This window comes from Diplotaxodon limnothrissa, linkage group LG8 (assembly GCF_057381915.1).
Source record: "Diplotaxodon limnothrissa isolate DT_005_m linkage group LG8, D_limnothrissa_male_GT1.1, whole genome shotgun sequence".
NCBI classification, from domain to species: Eukaryota; Metazoa; Chordata; class Actinopteri; order Cichliformes; family Cichlidae; genus Diplotaxodon; species Diplotaxodon limnothrissa.
The window spans coordinates 21584717-21606882 of record NC_140603.1 but is presented as its reverse complement, the minus strand read 5'-3'; the positions used below and the strand labels follow the sequence as shown (position 1 = coordinate 21606882).

General features: G+C 37.2%; 3 protein-coding genes across 3 annotated transcripts; all 3 read right to left on the bottom strand.

Moving 5' to 3' along the window:
* Positions 1-2: 2 nt before the first annotated feature.
* Positions 3-2858, bottom strand: pstk (phosphoseryl-tRNA kinase). The gene is made up of 6 exons (XM_085360862.1): positions 2594-2858; positions 1656-1893; positions 1371-1572; positions 1190-1265; positions 314-407; positions 3-217 (listed from the first exon to the last, which is right to left on the bottom strand). Exons 1-6 carry the CDS (start codon positions 2810-2812, stop codon positions 3-5), a joined length of 1044 nt encoding a protein of 347 aa, XP_085216988.1. The 5' UTR covers positions 2813-2858.
* Positions 2859-5508: 2650 nt separating this feature from the next.
* LOC146626856 (disintegrin and metalloproteinase domain-containing protein 9-like) lies at positions 5509-13876 on the bottom strand. The gene is made up of 22 exons (XM_085360861.1): positions 13807-13876; positions 13400-13506; positions 13237-13313; positions 13079-13157; positions 12919-12995; positions 12508-12700; positions 12354-12416; positions 12028-12099; positions 11766-11935; positions 11546-11636; positions 10896-11026; positions 10226-10397; positions 9307-9396; positions 9000-9195; positions 8760-8871; positions 7516-7696; positions 7275-7361; positions 7075-7180; positions 6592-6712; positions 6404-6503; positions 5760-5797; positions 5509-5632 (listed from the first exon to the last, which is right to left on the bottom strand). Exons 1-22 carry the CDS (start codon positions 13874-13876, stop codon positions 5509-5511), a joined length of 2457 nt encoding a protein of 818 aa, XP_085216987.1.
* Positions 13877-15911: 2035 nt separating this feature from the next.
* On the bottom strand, positions 15912-22051 carry LOC146626855 (disintegrin and metalloproteinase domain-containing protein 9-like). Its single transcript, XM_085360260.1, has 14 exons — positions 22045-22051; positions 21348-21442; positions 21189-21265; positions 21025-21103; positions 20836-20943; positions 18841-18971; positions 18497-18659; positions 18220-18309; positions 17904-18099; positions 17662-17773; positions 16982-17162; positions 16743-16829; positions 16563-16668; positions 15912-16069 (listed from the first exon to the last, which is right to left on the bottom strand). Exons 1-14 carry the CDS (start codon positions 22049-22051, stop codon positions 15912-15914), a joined length of 1590 nt encoding a protein of 529 aa, XP_085216386.1.
* Between the last annotated feature and the right edge of the window lie 115 nt (positions 22052-22166).

The window sequence follows — 22166 nt, the reverse complement described above, 5'->3', positions numbered from 1 at the left end:
GCTTATTTGTCATTCATGATTCTAGACAAGATTTCTTTCAAGTCATCATTAAAAATTTCAGCTGCTCTCTTCGCTGCATGCTCTACGTTGATTTCTTCTCCTTGGATAAATGGCACTTCATGGAGGAAATGTTTCCCCAGGTTATGAAGAAACGTTGCTTTGGATTCACTCAGCTGAGCAGCCAAAGACCTCATGCGTTCAGGAGGTACTTTATTCTCTAAAATTAGGGAAAGACGAGTTGATCATTTAGCTAGGCTTCAAGTGGCAGCATGCTCTGGTAAACTTGAAATAATAAATATTATCCAAAGCTGACCTCTGGCAGTCTTCATGGCTTCAGAGATGAGGCGTCGACAGGCCTGGTCAGCCTGGTGGACAACACTATTGGCACATTTCAGACGATCAGCATCCTGCAAAATAGATGATGATATATGTGCAGGTGCATGTCTTAAGCCAATACCAATGTATATATGAAAACAGCAACATAGATTAAAAAAAAAATCAGTTATGCATGATGGTATTTCTCTGGCTTCTTGTATTTCCACTACTAATGATGCATTCTTATCTCAGTGCAAAACCGTCCTTTTAATATATTTCTAATTTTCCACTTATAATATGTAGTATTAAGGGACCTGTTATTACTATGTAATATCAAGACAAGACTACCTGCTAGTACTGTTGTTTATGATCATGAGTGAGTTTTTTTTTTTTTAAACAGTATGTGTTAATAATGAGTCATTGTTATTATTATTGCATGTTGATGATGATGGTAATAATTGTTATATCTTAACCCCTCCCCTTCATTTTTTTCCTTCTCTGTCTCCTTTCCCATCCCTCATCCATCCCCTTAACGGTAGCTTGGTGTAATGATGTTCCAATATAGCTGACGGTTAAAACTTTCAGAGTTACATGGAAGAGGCTCTGGGTCACTTTCTTTACCACTGAGATAGACAAAAATCTATTTTACTCAACTGACAACCCACTTATAAACAGTCTCACTCCTTAGGGTCTGTGGGCTGTTTTAAAGGGGGGGTCATGCTTGAGGTTGGCCCCCTCTGATTAGGTACTGTTGATTTGAGGACTCTTGACGATGCGTTATTTCATACGTTAAACCTTTAGAAATGATAGAAATGATCTGCTTCTGTAGCTACATCACTAGCATGTGTCTCAAGTTTACTCTACAGTGACGCACCTTTTGTTCTTTGTTGTCTTCTCCCAGGCTTAGTGGGTTATTTAGTGCAGAGGAGATCAACTCCATCACCCTCTGGCTGAGGATAAGCCACATAGGAGAACACAGAGGCAACAAATTAAAGCCTGACTTATGAATTGACTTTGGTAATTAATCTTTATGGCTGCTCTTTCTGCTGCCTTACATGTCAGATTTGGACACAGTTCCTGTGCTGTTAAGTGTAATGCTGTTAATCTCCCATGAGTTCTTCTGAGGATTCGGAGACTCCAACCGCTTCACCATCTCCAGTATCACCTCAGTGGGAACGGGCTGAGACCTGCTCTGGTTTCTGCTGATGCATGATTCTAAATCACACTGTAGGTAGACCTGGCAGAAACCCAGCGAATCTGCAACATCAGAAGACGTTAACCTAATATTTGAAGAGCCGCATACGTTAAGTGGCATATTCAGTTGATAAGAGGGGTCTTACACTTCCTTGCAAGCTGACAAACTTCATATCTCATACTTGGATAGTAGAAGTTGTCGTCCAGTAGGAAGACGAGAGGTGGCTTCAGACCTTTAGGCCCCATCAGACCTTGAGTGCACTGTTCCCAGGCAGCAACACTGATCCCAGAGCTGCTTGGTGCCTCTGGCAGTATTTCTGACTTCTGCAAGAACTGCTCAATACAGTACAACACAGCTTGTCTGTGTGACTTCCATTCAGTGTGCTAGAGAGGAGAATCAGTTCTAAAATTACTAGGACATACTCAAGCTACTTATGATGTATGGAGACAATATGGATTTTAAAAACAATCTGCTGCAGAATAAAAGTACTTTGAATAATTAATACAGTCACATATCGTGTAGCAGAAGGTAACATTACAGGGAAATTAAGAAGCTTGTTGTTTATGTTGGCTCAAGACTTACAGCAGGTTGTTTACTAATGTTGGGTCAATCCCCAGCTCCTGGACTGTATATGATGAAGTGTCCTTGGACAAAATACTTATCCTCAAATATCCTATGATGCAAGTGCTAAAATTTACCATGGCCTAAACTAGCTGATGTTTTATCTATGTCAATGTTTTACCCTTTCCTAAACTGGGAAAGGGTAAAACATTTGATGGAAAAGTGTAGTGAGAGTTACCTGAATTAGCCAAAAGACCCCAAAACAAATCTAACCTCTAATCTTCAAGCACTGAACACATGCAATTTACTTACATGGATGGGTACATTGACCTAACTTAGTGCTGTCAAAGAGCTAAATTTTTTATTTTTATTTTTTACCTTTTCTGTTAATTAGCACCAAACTATGTTATTTAATGTAAAGCTGTACTATTTTGATTGCGTTCTCTAATAGTCATAATGCCCTACTATAGATAATATTACGCAGGATGGTTGGTTCACATTACATTTGAATCATGTCCTTACCATTTCTTGCAGGTTAACACCATCCTCGACCACTTTGGTTCGAAAAGCTTGCTCTGGGATCAGGTCATCGTATGGCACCACAGTGGCTCTCCATCCATGCTGTGCGGCGGTACTGAGAATCCGGCGGGCCAGGGTGGACTTCCCAGCAGCGGGTAGCCCGCAGAGGACACACAGACAGGCCGAAGCCCTGCTGACACTCACGGCCTCCTCAGTTGCCATGGGCTACGAAAGAGCAGCTTCACAACCTAGCTTCTACTACTTACAATTGTACTCTGTTTGCAGCCATGTTGGATATTAACTTCCTCATATTCTTCCGCGTGCCATTTCCTACCGACGTCCTTCAAAATAAAAGCACATAATATTGTAAACGACGTCTTGACCAACCTTGTGTTGTACAGTACTAAATAATATTGTAAATAAAGGAAAGGATTGGAATATCCAAATAACTTTCAAATACAAAATACAACGACTAGTGACATAAAACGAATCGCAAATTGTTTTAATGACTTTTTTCTTGATGTTGGTCCTAGCTTGGCTAAAGAAATTGTAAAATCTGGGCACCCTCCTAAAACTATCAATGTAGCAAACTCAATGTTTATGAGGGGAGTAGATGAAGAGGAAATTATGGATGTAGTTACATCCTTTAACTCCAAGAAACCAAATGACTGTGATGGCATTGATATGGACTTAATTAAAGATATTATTGGATGTATTGTGAAACCATTTACCTACATTTGTAATCTGTCATTACAAAGTGGATTATTTTCAGATAAGATGAAAATCGCAAAGTTAGATCCAATGTATAAAGCTGGAGATAGCAAACTATCGGCCCATCTCTCTACAACTGCAGTTCTCTAAGATACTGAAAAAATATTTTACAATAGATTATATGACTTTATCACAAAAAAACAATGTACTATATATAAAGCAAGTATGGATTTAGACCTAAAATGACCACAATGCATGCCTTAATGGAGTTTATAGATACAGTAACAACTGCTATTGAAAACAAAGAATATGCTGTCTGAGTTTTTTTTAGATTTAAAGAAAGCATTTGATACAGTTCATCGCAACCTTTTACATAACAAACTACATATGGGGTCAGAGGGGTGGCATTATCATGGGCTAACAGTTACCTTAAAAACCGTAAACAATTTACCCAAATAAATGCCATAAAGTCAGAATTGAAATCCGTTGTGTTCCAAAACTGATCCTTGGGGATCAGTTTTGGGGCTGCTGCTTTTCATATTGTACATTAATGAGATATGTGCAATTTCAACATCTTTGAAAATAATATTATATAATATAATACAAACTTACTGTGCTGTGGAAGTAACTTGGAACAACTTCTGAATGAACTAGAATATGAATTAAATAATCTGAAGACCTGGTTTGACCATAATAAATTAACATTGAACCTGAGTAAAGCAAAATTCATAATATTTGGGAAATGCACATATTCTACTAATAGTAAACTGACAATAAATAACAGTACCTGAAATAAAATTCCTTGGTGTGATAATACATCACAAACTATCCTGGATTCCAGACATTACTTATATCAAAGGCAAAATATCGAAGTCTCTGGCAAGGTTAAGGATCTCATAAATCAAACATCATTATATACTCTGTATTGTTCTATCATACTGCGGTACATGACATACTGTGTGGTTGTGTGGGGAAACAAGTACAAAACACACACCCATCCAATATACATTCTGCAGAAAAAGAGCAATAAGGATAACAAATGAAGCTACTTCAAGAGAACCTTCAAATCCACTTTTTATCAATGAAATTGATGAAATCAAGAAAAGTAAATCAATGCAAAAATTCACACATTAAGCAAGTGTTAAACACAGGGTGATTAGTTTATGTAAAAATGTAGTTTGTTGTTGTTTTGGTTTATGTGCTGAAAATGGTTTTATTTGTGTATGTTCAATGTGTTAGACTTGTACATAGTTAAACATATATGGATCAAATAATGTTGAATTCTGGAGATGGATTTGTAAGCAATGAAATTTGAAATAAGGGGGTAGGAACAGGAAAAGTGTAAACTTCATCCTACTCCTTTTCAAGCACACACATTATGTAGAAATATATATGAAAACTTGATGATTTTTAAGTTTTGTTTTTTCTCTCTTGTTATTTCAATTATATTTGCATGTTTGAAATAATATTCTATCATCTTTCAAAATATGTCAAAAATATCTGATGTGATGAAATGATTTCAAGTTAGTTTTGAGTCACATTCCTGTCACAAGGTAGAAGCCTCAAGAAGTTGTTATTGGCAAAGCCACTTTTATATACCCTTTATTTAAAAAACAAAAACAAAAGAGTAAAAAAGAGGCATAGTATTGAGGGCAACAGAAATTTCAAAATAAATAAATTGCAGTTCTATCAACACATCTTAAGTGGCCAAAATGGGCTGGATGCTGAAGCTTTTAGTTTTACATTTTATTTATTTTTTTGCCATTTTGACTCTATGATTCTACACACAGTGTTTCTGTTTCTATTCTTAGTGTAGAAATAATTTAAAAGCCACAAGAATGTTTTACTCAGTTACAACGAAACAATCAAAGTCCATTTTTGATACCCTTCATTATTACATCGCACACATTATAACAATTGCATTTAACTGCAAGAAACATCAATAATATTTATTTTTTTAAAAGCACGATGATGTAAAATATAAAACTCTTTTTGAATTTTATTTGCATGTATCCCCAAATAGTAAAAAGACCTAATAAAACAGTCAGTAAACATTTACCAGCCTCATCCACTACCACATAATAACAGTCAATCTTACAAACAGCGTGCCTTTAATTAGTATTTTAAAATAGTCTCTTCATACAGTTTTGATCTGTAGCAAATTCATAACTTCAGAAAATAATTTAAATGATACTGTATGAAAGCAATTAGCTTGGTAGATGTTTCGGTTGGATTGGTCTGGGTACTCCAGGGCCTTGTACAGGAGGTGGTTGTTCAGGGGGGTCATGACTGTTTTCATCATCCCAGTAGTTCGTTTCTCCGTACTTGAAACTGACAGATTATGTTTAAAGTCAGAAACCAATCACACATGTTTGTTTGTGTACTGACAGCTTCAGTTTCCATTTATCTATGAGGGAAGTATGGATTTAGTTAAGTAAAAAAGTAAGTCCGTTCATACCCAGAAACTGGAGTTGAGGCAGCTGCTGGAAATGCAGGCTAGAATAAGAACAAGGCAAACACAACAATGAGCAACACTAAACACTAAACATCTAACAGAGTTACCTTTCCTGTTTAGGGATTTGCATTTTCACTAGAAAATAAACAAACATTGCACTTCACGTCCTTCACACAAGTACACACTCTTTAAGTTTTAAGGTTTTACGCACAAGGATATGACATATTGCATGATGTCAGCCAAAATGCAGAAACAGTGTGTGAAAAATGAACTACACCCTGTGATCCAACAGCATCTAAAATCACTTTAAACAGCAATAACTTCATGTAATCATTTTCTCTATAAGTCTCACGTGACTGTGGACAATGTTGCTTCTGTTAATTGAGCTTTGCATGCACAGCTCTCTTAAAGTCCTGGTTTAAGTCTGGACTTTGACTGGGCCATTCTTTGACTTGGCTCCTTTATTTTTCAGAATGTTACAAATTTGCTTTGCAAAGTTTGGTCAACTTCTTCCTCTTGCATTTAAATCATTTTAGAACCTGTTAAGGACATTTGTAACATGCCCTAAGACGTAAAAGCCTTGGATCGACAGAGAGTGTACTTTCTTTTTACCATAACTATGAAGATAAGTGGATAAATATATTTACCCGGTTGGTGGGACGCTCAGGTGGAGGTATGGGTCTGGCACCCGTTTGAGCATTGCTGTTTGAGCCTGCATTTGTGTTTTTGGTCTGAGTCTTACGTAACCTGAAAAAGAAAAAAAAAATCAAAATGTACAACACCATATGAAAAACAAAACTATTAGTATGTACACTTAATTTGAGTTGAAGTTTACCTTTTGAGGCAAGGCTCTAAGGACTCTCTCCTAAAGATGTAAAGGAGCACCAAAATGAGAAGAACCAGAAGAGGAACCACCAAGAGGAAGAAGATCAGCAGGCCGTTTCTGAGGGAGTAGTCTTGTGCAAAAAAGAGATGTTTGTTCTTTATTAAGTTCAGATGTGAATTAGGAACAATAGTGAAAATTTTATTGCACCAGGAGGGAACTTTCTAAAAGTTCTGCTTTTTATTAGATGAAAATTAATAGTGAACTATCACATTGTTTTTGATTCAGCAGACATACCCTGCATGTCGTTGGTAAAAATGAAAATTTTCCCATACAGATGATACAACAACAAATGCTACGGCAATAATGTCTCCACTAATGAGGGGATAACAGATGACTGTGTATCTAATGATGAATTCAGATGGTCATATTGCCACACATGTGGTATTAGGGGACTTATTTGTCATAGGTCATAACCGGTGAATTAAGACGTACCTATTTGAGCAGGGCCGCTGTCTATGCTGCCACCCCACCCTGACCTGTCACAGTAGGGTGGGCCCCAGCCATTTTCACAGTGGCAGTGACCTAGGTTGTTACAAACCTGAAATAAACATTAAAGAGTAAATATCCAGCAGGTCCTAAGTGGCTGGAATCTGAGTAAAGACAGACAAAAAAAAAAAAAGAAGAAACTTTACCCCTCGGCCATTACAGGTGGTTTTTGCATCACAGATCAAGTTGGGCAGGAGAGCAGAGGCATTCACACACTGAAAGTTCACACAGGTCTAAAAGAAAAGTAATGTTACTTACTGGTGCAGTTAGATTGAGTCATTAGCAGTTTTTCCTTATGATGTTGACAGTATTTTTGTAAAAAAAGTGATACCGTATTTGCATTAGTTGTTACATTTCTTTACTTTGTCATTAAAATAGTTTGCTCACCTTTCCTGTAGCACAGGGGCTGCCAGGGTTAACATAGGCTGGGTCCAGCACATCTGTGCCAAGGTTGAAGTCTGCATTAACACAAGTCTTCCCAGCAACTATTTTGATACTGACTGTGGCACCAGGAGGAGGGTTATTCACATTCACGTTGGTGCACTGCACCTTTCCACACATGGTATTTCTGTGTAACAGAGTTAAATTAAGAAAATGAATCACAGTTGCAAATGACTTAAACACTGGATGAAAAAAAGGTAAATCTAATCATTAACTGAAATGTTACAATTGTATCTTATCACTCAGTTACTGCCATCAAAATCAAATCAAATCAAATCACTTTTATTGTCACATCACATGTGCAGGCACACTGGCACAGCACATGCGAGTGAAATTCTTGTGTGCGAGCCCCACAAGCAACAGAGATGTGCAAACACAACAACACAAACGAGCAAAATACAAGAATGGCCAACCTGAAACTAATAAATATATGTACAATATATAATAGTATATGCATTTCTGGATGTGTGTGTGTGTGTGTGTGTGTGTATACACATTTTTACAAATTAAATAGTAAAAAAAAAATAAAAATAAAGTAATGCTACTTTTTTTTCAAACACATTCACATATGCTTAATCGAATACATGCTGAATTTAGTGTACCAGCAAAGCTTCACATGCTCACGATGAGAGAGGAGATTCATGACATCATACTTATCAGCAATAGGTTGAAGTTAAAACCCAAGAACCACACTTTTATTTTAAAAACAAGTATAATCTACACTTCTGGTTTCTCATGTTTTTGTTCAATGAGTAAATATAATCTCACATTTAACATTTGGCAAGTAAAAGGAAACAAGTTTGTTCACAAATAATGTTGTTCCATAAGAAATCATGGCTAGATTTAAGTATCAAACCATAGTTAGGAAGGTGCTTATTTCAACCAAACATCTTTGAAAAGTGAACTCCAACAGGGGATCAAAAAATGGAAAATAAGAGGACTTAGAAAGTGCCAAATTATAAGAGTAAAATTGTCCATGTTTTCATTAGATATAGCTATACATCATTGTACAAAAAGAGCAAAGTCTGAGGGGATGGGATTAAGATGGGAATTCTTCTCAGATTTGACCAACTTTATAAAAACAAAGTCGATGTTCAACATGACTAGCGCAGTACTTTTTCAACACATGTTATCTAAAATCCTTAAATTCATGAGATGATGAATTAATGACATCATTAGAGAGTACTTACGCTAAAGTACATTTGATGTAGTTTCCATTGCTGTTGGATCCACAGTTACCAAACCGATCTCCCTGAATATTTGCATCTTGGAAACAAATATCTGCTGCTTTTATTGCATTATCTGCCAAAAAGAGAAATAATATCCAGAAAAAAGAACAAGAAAAGTCTGAGAAGTCTTGCCTAGTGATCGTAACCACATTACTGAAAACTAAAAGCATGAAAAAAGTAATGAATTATTATTAGATGTACCTGGTGCAAACAGATGTCCGCACTGATAATCATATGTCTGGCAGCGTCCTTCATAGCAATACGCAGCATTGTTTTCACAGGGCAGACCATCCATGAGATAAAAGTCATTCGGACAGGATTCATTTCTTCCATTACAATATTCAGGAAGATCACAGGTATTGACAGAATTTCTGCATGGCGTTCCTGCAACTTTCAGCTAAAAAACAGAAGAGAGAAAAAAGTTAACTCACCCACATTTCCAAATGTTTTTTCTTGGTGCAAAAAGCACAATAATCAACCATAAAGCTAAATCCAACACATTTCAGACCTGACAGTTTTCACAACATGCTCCGTGAGCACATGCAGATCCGTGGGTAAATGTACATGTGGCAGCATTGCAGCACTTATTCGTACATTCCTGTATGAAACAGATGAAAAAAAGACAGTTATTAATTATTTAAACAAAAGATACAAAACTTCAACACCGCCAGAGCATTTTCACTCTCAGAGGCATGAAGCAGAAGTGTAATTGGGTAATTGTGCCGCAATAAGTGAAATTAATTTACAAAAAAGGTTGCAATTCTTTGCACATTGTATTTACTTTGTAAATGTCCGTTTCCATATTTAGACATCCTGATATGATATGATATCTAATATTCCCTCTTAAGACTTGATGCAATTTAACAGATGGTACTGTTAATTCAAATTTATAAGGCATGTAAGAAAAACCTTTACATGATTACCTATTGTTAATGCTTGTTATAAAGTATTATTTTCAGTGTGTTTGACTTTACAGTACTGAGCAAAAGACTTAAGCAACCCTTTATTTCATTATAGTTTGCAAGGAAACTGGAAAATAATTGCAGTGATTTACTGAAATTTGCAAACATACATGGAACTACAGTGTCACTTCTCCCTCCCCCCCCCATCTGTCCAGTTTCCCCAAAGATTTGCACACCATACCAAACATGCCATGTTTTTTGGCTAATGGCTCTTTGGCAATCACCTTGATGGTGCAAAAATACAATTTATGATTGCTAAACTACGCTATTTTTGGTATTTCCTGAATATTCAAACATTTAAGTGAAGTAGCTTAAAAAATATAATAATAAAAGAAATGACCTTTAGATGAACTCTTAGAAAGTCTGAAAAACTATTGTTCAATAAATAAATGGAAGCAAAATATAAAGAAATGAGGGTTGGTTCAAGACTTCTGCACAGTACTATATTTGACAGTAGTACTCTACCTGTGGTTTGCCACAATCACACTGCTCCCCTTGTTCCAGTAGGCCGTTGCCACACTCAGGATTGCTAATCACATTTGATGCAGCGGGCTGATTTCTCAGACACAGGCCTCCTCCTCTTAAAATCAGTGCTTCAAAATCTGCTTCACTGCACTGGCTAAAATTTGTGGCACCACTGCAAAATAACAGGATAAATCATTTATAGAAATATACAGTTGGACAGGCCTCATATAGATGTTTTTAAAAACCCTACTATAGTGAAAGGTTTCTGTTGTCAAATTCTAAATATCTATACTGATCTAAAACCTTTATATATCTTTCAGCACTGATGGTGCCATTCCAGATGTTAAAGCTGCCATTTCCATAGGCACTAACGCTCCTCTTCAGTTCAGCACCCAGGTTTCCGAAAAAGAATTTCAAATTTTGATTCGTACAACCACAGAACAGTTTTTCACTTTGGTTCAGTTCATTTGGAATGAGCTAGTGACGGCGTTTTCAGATAACGTTCGCATACAGCTAGACCTTTACTAGTGATTGGATTCATTGTTTCCTTAAATTTGACATATCGTCCCAAATTTTCAGAATTGGAATTGTAAGGAAGGTTAAAAAAAAGACTTCTACGGAAAAAACAATAAATTAAACATTTTTTGAACATTAGTGAAAACTGTATTACCTGGCACCTCCTGACATGATGCAGCTTTTTCCATTACAGGCGCAGTTCGCAGAGTCATGATTCATGCCCAGGTTATGACCCATCTCATGAGCCACCACAGTGGAGACAAAAGCCAAATTGTTGTTGCTAAACTGTAAAAAACAAACACAGGACATTAAATGGTGACATTTTAACAAAATTTATGCCCAATTTGCAGCTCCTGAATTTGAAATGAGAGTTTAAATCAATGATATGATAAATCATTATTCGTGTATAGCCAGAAGAAAAAAAATGTAAATGAACTTAAAAGCATATATCAAATATATCTACAAAAAATATAATATTATATAGTACATATAGATTTCTATTAATATTAGAAATCAATTTATTGATGTAATCACTTTCTCAACTGCAATAGTAATAGCAATTGATACATGTTATACATTATGTTGTTGGACTAATAAGAAAAGCAGTTTCCAAAAAGACTTTGTAATAATACAAAGAAAGATGCATTGTCACGGTGGTGGAGTGCATTCAAGTATAACTTGTTTGACTAGAGTAGAATGTATTCAAAGCCTGCGAGAATAAGCTGCAGTTTTTATGAATAATGTATGATTGGTATCAGTTTCTGTGTGTCAGCTGGTGTTAGAAGTTAACAGAGATGAACTAACCACATTGATTCCTCCAGAACTTGAGGCAGAGCAGACTGTGCCCACAAAGGCCATACCTAATACACCTCCTGGATATGCCCCAGACTGACCACTAACAAATATGGAAAAAGGGGTAAATGTGTCAGAGAGCAGTTGATATTCTGATATTAAGCATTATTGATACAACATCTTGCTCAGAATAAATAAATAAACCAAAGGACAAAGACCACGTGTTACTTACACAATGAGTTGTCCAATGTCATGCCTGATTTTGGGTATCAGAAAAGTCTTCCTCCACTGAACAAAATTTCCCAACACATTTCCTGCACTGCCGTCCACACTAAAAGGATTACTATCCTTAAAAATCTCCAGGCCCACCAGGACAACTCGGATGTTCAGCTGCTTGTAGTACTACAGCAAAGAGGAAAAAAAATACCAGTGTTTTAGTACAGAATCTAGTTTAATTAGGCACGTTTTCTTTTACAAACTACTTAAAATCTCACCCCGTCCAGTAGATTAGCCATTTGCACCATCTCCTCTCTCACTGCTGTTGCATTGTTTTTCTTAAAAGTATACTGTCAACACAATTAATTTGTATTTAATGGCATTTACATTAACATGCTGCTCAATAGCTTTGGCACTATATTTTACAATATAAGCACTCCAGATTTTGTGGGAAAAGTTATTTTAAAAACTATTATATGCCTGGTGACACCAGGAGTAATATATTCATTTACTGCATCAGTTTACAAAAGCCTAGTCATTATTTCCATATCAGTGAGTTCATAGACACATATATATCTATCTACATATATATTTACACACTCACCCTGAGATTATCCACAACCAGCACCAACTCCACATAACTGGTCTGTGGTAAATTGCGTTTTCTCTGTTAAAGCAACAAAAACCCCAATGATTTTCATGTTGCATAACCTTTTAACACTGCAAATATATGTTGAAGTAACAAATGAGCATTTAACCCGCAGCAGAGAAGTCAGGGATTGGCCAGGCTCAAAGGGTTCGTGGCTCGGCACTGAAGTAGCCTCAGTAACGACTCCACAGGTGATGGGCTCGGTCTGAACGTCCTCCAAAAGGTAGAGAAGGTGGTCATTGGTTGTGGACTGTGGCACAGGCTCCAGGCCAAAGGCCTTATTTTCAAAGAAGATCACACCCCTACAGAAAAGCATTCAAGACATTCTAAGTGACAAACGCTCTAATTCTATTCAGGGGCTTGGCATGGCAATCCTGTAGCAGGTACTATGAGCTCAGGAAACTTAGATACTATTCCTCAAAAAGGTTAAAGCAAATCATTGGCCCTTATCGAGAGCATTTCCCAATAACCAGAATAACTGGAAAATAATTTGAATTGTTTTAAATAGGGATAGTCAAACCTGAGACCAGAGCACGTGCTCAGCGCTACCATTGAATCCTTATAGCCTTCCACCTCCCCGTGGTAATAACAATGTACCTGAAAAAAACAACAAAATGAAAACAGGTTTTAGAGTTAATGCTCAAGACCAGCCTTATAACTTAAGGTGTGTTTCAACGTACATGTTCTTTCGGATACGATGTGTTGTAGTTCCCGGCAGCGTCACGTGAATATTGAACAAAATTTGGGTGTAAGAAGTCTCTGAAAAGAAAAGATGTATATATATTTGTCTGCAGCATTAATATAAGCTTATAATGTCACTACAACCAAATTCACATACCTGTTCTTTTTTAGATGAATGACATGCTTTTGGTTGTTTATGTTGACTGCATATGACACTGTCTCATCTCCATATTTCTTAATATGTAAAGAGCATTTAAAAAAAAAAGTTCATATTAAACCATCAGCTGAAAAGATAATTCAGTCAGGTATCAGGTACTCACATCTTTTAAATGATGTTGTCTGTTGATGCTTCTAGACCCTCTATGAATCGCTTGAGGATTTACAATGGAATACTTGGAAAGCTTTGATGTAAACCCCTGGAAAGCATCTGCAATGTAAATTCAACAAGATACTATAAAAATAGAGAAGTCGCTCCATGATTATATAATGCTAGTCTTCAGGAAAAGAGACATTTAAGAATACACCCAAATTAAAATGACCAGAACAACATTTAAGCTTATTTTGCTGTACTTTCAGGAGCTAAATATGTCCTGATTAATCACACACAGCTTTTTTTTCTGGACTCCCCCCCCCCCTTTTTTTTTAAGAATGAAAAATTCCAAGTTTTCGTTGTATGTCCTTTAACATCGACAGCCTACGCATTTAGTCAAGCTCAGAGGAGTCTTACCTTTGTTATCGATCCCAGAAATAAAGGAAAAAACAAAAACAGTTATTAGGATGTGATTTTTGATGATCATTTTTGAAGTCTGTAGATTGCGTCCCGGTTAGGCCCACAGAGTGCCTGCGTTGTGTCTTTGCTTCCTGCTCCTTGTCAGGTGGCTAACGATGGGTGTGGCTTTGGACAGGTGAGCGCCTTAGAAAACCGGACTTTGTTGCAGTGACAATTCAAAGCGATTTGTCAGAGGATTTTTATATGAGAAGTTTTCTTTTAAGCGTTAAAGGTTATATTTCAGTCCTACCTTACAACTTTGTCCCAAATAACTTTTCTACCAAGAGACGCCTCCGTTTGTTTGTGTTGTTAATATAAAGATTGCAATCTTTTAACAATACTTGCTGAGTGGATATTTTCGATATATATTACGTCAGGGTTAAGATCTCGGAGGCTATTTGGAAGTCAGAAATTCGAGGAGCTTCTGGATAAACCAACTATAGCATATTAGTCTAGTGATGACATAGTATAGGCTACACACAGAAATTATCATTACGTTCTTTATTTAAACAGGTTGTATCACTGAGATCAAGATTTATTTTCCCCAAGAAATACCTGTGTACAAAAGACATTTACAGTCTAAGTTCAAAAAGTAGGCAGACAAAGCACATTATTCACGTTTACAAACTAGAAGGCATGAAAAAAATAACTGCAGATGGATGTAATTATAACTTTTTTTTTCTTTTTTTTTTTTAAAAACAACCAGAATTTAGCTTCATATTTTTTTTATGAATTCATTAATATTTTATTTTTGGTAGCTCATTTCATTGGTCAAATCCATTCTTACCAAGTTCAGTGTGACAAGAAGTGCAGCTAAAATGAGCTGTAATTAAATACCTTCCTGCCTCATTATCTTTGATCAGAATCAGGTGTTTCTCATTATCCTGCTTTGTCCACTTCCATTGATCACTTTGTATGTATTTAAGCCCACTTCTTGCTTTAGATTTTTGTTACATTATACTACTTTTGGCTACTTGAGCTGCCACTGGTTGAATTTCTGGATTCTGTTTGTATAATGGCCTTTTGGATCTTTGGCTTCACCTTAATAAAGTACCTTTTCAGTGTACTTTGAGTCTGCATTCCAGACAACACCCAACCAAAGGTACACCTATTTATGACAACCAAGCATTCAAGTTTCGTCACCATGAAAAGTTTTACTATGTACCATTGGCTGCAAACTGGTTGTCTTTTAAAAGCAGACTTGAGATTTACAATGGCCAAATCAAAAGAAGATCCTTTGTGAACTGCATGAAAATATACATTACAATAATGACAGAAATAATAATAGTTACTTACACAGAATTTCAAGTCCAAAAAGCTGACCTGATAAACTCTAGTCTCAATTCTCCAGTCTCAGGTAGGTTTATTTGGATTTCAGCAAATAAAATGGCTCGCACTATGATGCTAAATGGGTGCAAGGCAGGGCAAAGGTGACAATAAGGAGCAAAGGGTCTGATTGATCCAGTGAAATGTCTCTCTGCCTTGACTTTGGAGTCTCTCAGTGCAGAAAAGTATGCTTAAGGTTTAGAAGACGGATAAGTAATTAGAAGTCAATGTTTCAAAGTATTGAGAAAAATTAAAGTGATTGTTCAGTTTGTTTGTGTCAGAGCTATTAACCGTTTCTATCATTGATCTCAATCCACTGACCTGTGTTATTTGTCTACAAAAGCTTTTAAAATAGTGACCCCTGCTGACGGTTTCATGACAAAACTGAACCACACATCCCTTCTCCTCTATTCTTCCAAACTGAACCTTTGGCTCATACATGGTTTTCCTGAACAGGTATTAATGATAAAAAAAAAATACAAAGGAGAACATGAACCGGAACTGATAGTTTTTCTGAATTCCAACATTCCAGTTCTCCATACCAAACACTGACATTTAATTCAAGTGAAACCAGTTAGGCAGATCAGCTTGTGTATCTCCCTTTAAGGTAGATGTGAAATCAGTGAACATAAAGATATTATTGAAAGATACATTAAAAATATGAGTTTAATTTTAATTTAGTCAACTTCCCTTGCCCCTGCACTGATTACATTTTAAGCAAAAGCATCATTTCTTCCTTAAATAACAACAAAAAAGGCAGTGTTTCCTTTCTCTGTCGAGATGATTAAGATATTTACAGTGTGTCTCAAAATGTAGAGCGACACCAGAATGAGAAAGACCAGAGGATGAACCACCAACAGGAAGAAGACCAGGAGGCTGTTCCTGAAAGAGCAGTCTGTGGTAGAGAAAGTCTTATTACTTAATGGATTAGCAACGTATATCAATAACTTTTTGTTTTGTCATGTTTTTAAATCAGATTACCAAAAATCAGTGACTTTTAATAAATAGTAACAAGTAATAGTATCAGTGCCAGAGGCTATTAAGAGGTGCACAAATAGTTCACTTGTTGTGACCAAATTTAAACCAGATAAAGTTTTAGCTTTTTATCTGTGCAGGCATCAACTGTTAGATAGAACATGGATGATCACACATCATAACTTGATAATTATGTTATTTCTGATCCAACACGCATATAGTTAAACTGGGAAATTTACACAAAACAGTTTCACCAAATTGCCTAGATCAGAATAAGTTACCACAACCATGTCAGTGGAGGAACAGAACAATTTATTCAACAGTAATTTGAAATACTGTGTCTCTAATGATGAATTCAAAGGACTTTGTTAGCCCAACTCAGCATTGATGATCATAGGTCTATTCAAGTCCACCTACCTGAGCAGGACCACTGTCTATGCTGCCACCGTGCCCTGACTTGTCACAATTAGGTGGGGCCCAGCCATCTTCACAGTGGCAGTGCCCTTGATCATTACATACCTGAAATAAACATTAAAAAGAGAAAGTCTGACATGTCCTAAGTGTCTGTATGAAAAAAGAAAATGCAGTTTTACCCCTTGGCTATTGCAGGTGGTATTTGCATCACAGTCCAGGTTGGGCAGGAGAGCTGAGGCATTCACACACTGAAAGTCCAGACAGGCCTGAAAAAAAATTACTTACTGCTGCAGTTAAAAGGAGTCATTAGAAGATTTTCCTTCTTATAGAAACACTATTGTCATAGAAAAAGTGAAATCACATTTGCATTACTTGTTACATTTCTTTCTGTTGTCATTAGCAACGAGAGTCTGCTCACCTTTCCTTTACCACAAGGGCTGCCAGGGTTAACATAGGCTGGATCTACCACATCGGTACCAAGGTTGAAGTCTGCATTAACACAAGTCTTCCCAGCAACTATTTTGATACTGACTGTGACACCAGGAGGAGGGTTATACACATCCACATTGGCGCACTGCACCTTTCCACACATGGCATTTCTGCATCAGGAAGTCAAAGAAACAATCAACAAACCTTTAAATGGTATGCCAAAGATGCCATTATTTTCTTTATTCTAATCAAAGGCTCTTTGTAATTGCACTTTTATTAAAAGTTTTCGCATTATCTCACTTGGACGGAAAGTATAGCTTATTTGAAAATTTTAATCTTGCCACAAAAAGTTTCAGCAAGCGCTGATGTGGGTTCACAATAAACGATTCAGGTAGCTAAAAGTAATCATGTAATATTTACGAACAGTGAACTTCATTAGTTGGCACTGTACACCTAGACAAGGTGCCAGTTTATCACATTGAGACAGACATTAGCTCATGCTCACATGCACATCTAGACCCAATTTAGAATCAACAGTTAACCTAATTGAGCTGTGGGAAATAAGCAGGATACCCAAGGGAGAACCAATGGAGGTACAGAGAGAGCAAACTACTTAAATTCACAACATGTTAAATTAATGATGTCTAATCATTAAAAGACAGTACTTACGCTAAAGTACATTTGATGTAGTTTCCATTGCTGTTGATTCCACAGCTACCAAACCGATCTCCCTGCATATTTGCATCTTGGAAACAAATATCTGCTGCTTTTATTGCATTATCTGCCAAAAAGAGAAATAATATCCAGATAAAAACAAGACAAATCTGAGAATTCTTATCTTGCCTAGTGATCGTAACCACATTACTGAAAACTAAAAGCATAAAAAAGTAATAAATTATTACTGGATCTACCTGGTGCGAACTGATGTCTGCACTGATAATCGTATGTCTGGCAGCGTCCTTCATAGCAGTACGCAGTATTGTTTTCACAGGGTAGGCCATCCATGAGATAGAAGTCATTTGGACAAAATTCATTTGTGCCATCACAATATTCAGGAAGATCACAGGTGTTAGCAGACTTTCTGCATGGTGTTCCCAAAGCCATGATCTTAAAAAAAAGAAAAAACGAAAAAAACCCAAAACTCAAATCAAACCTACTTTTATGTTTTTGGAATGCACAAGAAATGAAAAATTGCAACACAGAAGCAAAGTCCAACACATTTCAGACCTGACAGTTGTCACAACATGCTCCATGAGCACACATGGACCCACGAGTAAAGTTACATGTGGCAGCATCACAGCACTCATTCTTGCATTCCTGTATATAATAGATGGAAATAATTATTCTTACTTACACAGACAAAAAGATATGTCATGACGCAGATGTTTATGTGCACCCTAGTTAATAAAATGCGTAACATTTTAGATTTTGCACTGCACCAAGAATACAAATGATAACATTAGGTATTTTTTCCAGTGTGTGTGACCGTATCTTAAAGTAGTACCTCTGGTCTGCCACAGTCACACTGCTCCCCATTCTCCAGTAGGCCATTGCCACATTCAGTCACATATGATGCAGTGGGCTGATTTGTCAGACACACGCCGCCTCCTCTTGAAATCAGTGTTTCAAAGTCTGATGCACTGCACTGGCTAAAACTGGTGGCACCACTACAAAGTAACGGGATAATCCATTAATAGAAATATGCAATTGGATATGCCTCATATCCAATTACATAATTGCATAATAATAATTCATATGATTCCACTTGAAGGAATAATAAATGCTGAAAAATTAAGCATGTAGAAAACACAATAAATCACACTTTTTTATTTGTGGAAAATGTCTTACCTAGCACTTCCTGACATGATGCAACTTGTTCCATTACAGAGACAGTTCACAGTGTCGTGATTCATGCCCAGGTTATGGCCCATCTCATGGGCCACCACAGTGGAGACAAAAGCCAAATTGTTGTCGCTGAACTGTAAAAAAAACCCCACCAGTATATTTAAATTGTGACATTTTAATAACATTTATGCCAAAATGTATATATGTCTCTGTAAGCAATATGTGTGTGTGTGTGTGTGTGTGTGTGTGTGTGTGTGTGTGTGTGTGTGTGTGTGTGTGTGTGTATACACACACACACACACACACACACACATACATATATATATAAATTGATACATTATTACATATCCAGTGGTATGTAGTGTTACACCCCGGCCTAGGCAACCGGGGTGCAACGTAGAAAAACAAAGATAAGGAAAAATAAAACCACGAAGGCTCTCCACCAAAATCCCAAAACGAAAATATCCCATGACGAAAGTATTAACAAACCCAGTCACAACTATTTACAACAGACTATTTATTCACAACAAAACACCAAACTATTTACAACACGGGGGAGATCGCGACCATGACATACTGAAACACAAGGCTTAAATACATAGAAGGAGCAATTAGGGAATGGACCACAGGAGGGAAACACAGCTGGGGCAAATTAGAACTGACGAGACAGGGAAAATGTAAACTGAACACACTAAGATAACAACAGACCTTCAAAGTAAAACAGGAAACACATGACAGTCACGCAAAAACAAAACACTGACACACCGAAACGTAACATTTCCCCCTACCCAAAAATCAAACATGTAACCCCAAGTGAAATGTTTGATCAAAACCGGATGAAGGCTGGTGGAGGCTGGAGCGGTCCCACGGACCCTCCAGCAGACGACGAAGGCTGGAGCGGTCCCCCGGACCCTCCAGCAAAGGCAGACGAAGCTGATGGAGGCTGGAGCGGTCCTACGGACCCTCCAGCAGACGACAAAGGCTGGTGCGGTCCCCCCGGACCCTCCAGCAGAGGCAGATGAAGGCTGGAGCGGCCCCACGGACCCTCCAGCAGACGACGAAGGCCGGGGCGGCCCCACGGACCCCCCCCAGCATTTGGACGAGCCCCCATATGTTACACCCCGGCCTAGGCAACCGGGGTGCAACGTAGAAAAACAAAGATAAGGAAAAATAAAACCACGAAGGCTCTCCACCAAAATCCCAAAACGAAAATATCCCATGACGAAAGTATTAACAAACCCAGTCACAACTATTTACAACAGACTATTTATTCACAACAAAACACCAAACTATTTACAACACGGGGGAGATCGCGACCATGACATACTGAAACACAAGGCTTAAATACATAGAAGGAGCAATTAGGGAATGGACCACAGGAGGGAAACACAGCTGGGGCAAATTAGAACTGACGAGACAGGGAAAATGTAAACTGAACACACTAAGATAACAACAGACCTTCAAAGTAAAACAGGAAACACATGACAGTCACGCAAAAACAAAACACTGACACACCGAAACGTAACATTAGCCTATGTATTATCTCAGCAGGGCTGCTGTACATTGAATGGCCAGCACATATCAGGAAGCAAAGCAGAACATAAAACATGCAACGTGAGGGACTGTCAAAATAAAACAGGAACCAAACCACAGACATTCCAATTTACAGTAACATAGGGAAAATGTGAACAAACAATGAGAGCACACACACTTTGAAGACAGGACACAGAGGCTGGACAGAAAGAGGGGGAAAAAGCCGAGACTAGAACGGAAGACATAGGGCACAACTGTAGGGACAGACAGGGATACAATATAAGCAAAACAGAACAGAACTAGATAAGAAACAAAACTATAGATTGTTAATAAATAAATAAAAACAGGAAATGGGAAAACAACAAAAAACGCAAAAAAACTGGGACCAAAACGCAGGGATCCTAACACTGAAGGAGGAACTAGAAAGCTACTTCCAGTTATCAGGAGAAGGAGTACAAAACTAGCCTGACTCCAGATGAAGTAGAGTTGTTTATACCTGAGACCAGAGCATGTGCTAACTGCTACAAGTGAATTCTTATATCCTTCCACTTCTCCGTGGTAATAGCAATGCACCTGGGAAATGCAAAGAAAAAAACAGGTTTTAGAACTAGTCTTCAGATCCAGCCTTACAAATGAGTTTGAGCTTAAACTTACTTGATTTGCTGGATATGATGTGTCGTAGTTACCGGTGGCATCACGCAAATACTGAACAAAATTTGAGTGTAAGAAGTCTCTGAATGGAAGAGAAAAAAAAAATTATTCTAAAGCACAAAAAAGGAACTTACATTAATATCTGTGTGGCCTAATGCTGCACATACCTGTTCTTTTTCAGATGAAGGACATGCTTTTTATTGTCTATAGTGACTGCATATGACAAGGTCTCATCTCCATATTTCTAAATGTATACAAAAAATGTTAAATGTTCCATATTAGACCATCTGCTGAAAAGATGATTAGGTCAGGTATCAGGTACCCACCTCTTTTGAATGTTGTGGACTGTTAATGCTCCTAGACAATCTGTGAATCATCTGAGGATTTACAATGGAATACTTGGAAACCCCATGGAAAACATCTGGAAGGTAAATTCAGTAAGATACTATAAATACTGAGAAGTACTCACTTATAATCTCATTATCACTTATCAGTAAAAGGTCTTTTAAATGCCAACACTCAAAACACAATCAGATTTCTGCGATCCAATCCTTTTAAATGAGAAAGAATTAAGTATACACTATAGAGCAAACAAAGCTCTTAGTCAGAGTAATAATGAAAATACAAATGAACAACAATATGTAGCAATTGTCGTTATGAGTGTACAAAAGAAAAAGTTCAGCAGACAAACAACACAACATTTAGCCCATCTCAAATGTGATGTATCCAGGTCTCGTGCCTGTTGAGTCTACTGAGTGTCTTTTATGCTTAATTCGAGGCAAACCAAAGTAGGTCTACCTGTTTTTTGCTTGCTTGTAATAAGGAACCTCCTTTGACGGGAAAAACAGGTATGATAAATTTAGGCGGAAAATAACAGCAATTTAAAATATTTGTCATACAACAGGTATGCATTGGTGCACCTATTTAATTTTAATTATATGTGTGGACTTTTAAGACAGGTGTGTGTAGAGCTGTTGAATGGAATGAGCTCCCAAATACACCTCAAATATGTGAAACACTTACGTAACATGATAAAAATAACGATTTTCTCTGTTTCTATAAAACAATGCTGTAAACCACGACGGTAGTATCGTGTGATGGGTGTGATGCAACAAGAGCAGGTTAGACTTCCGGCCTTCGAAGGG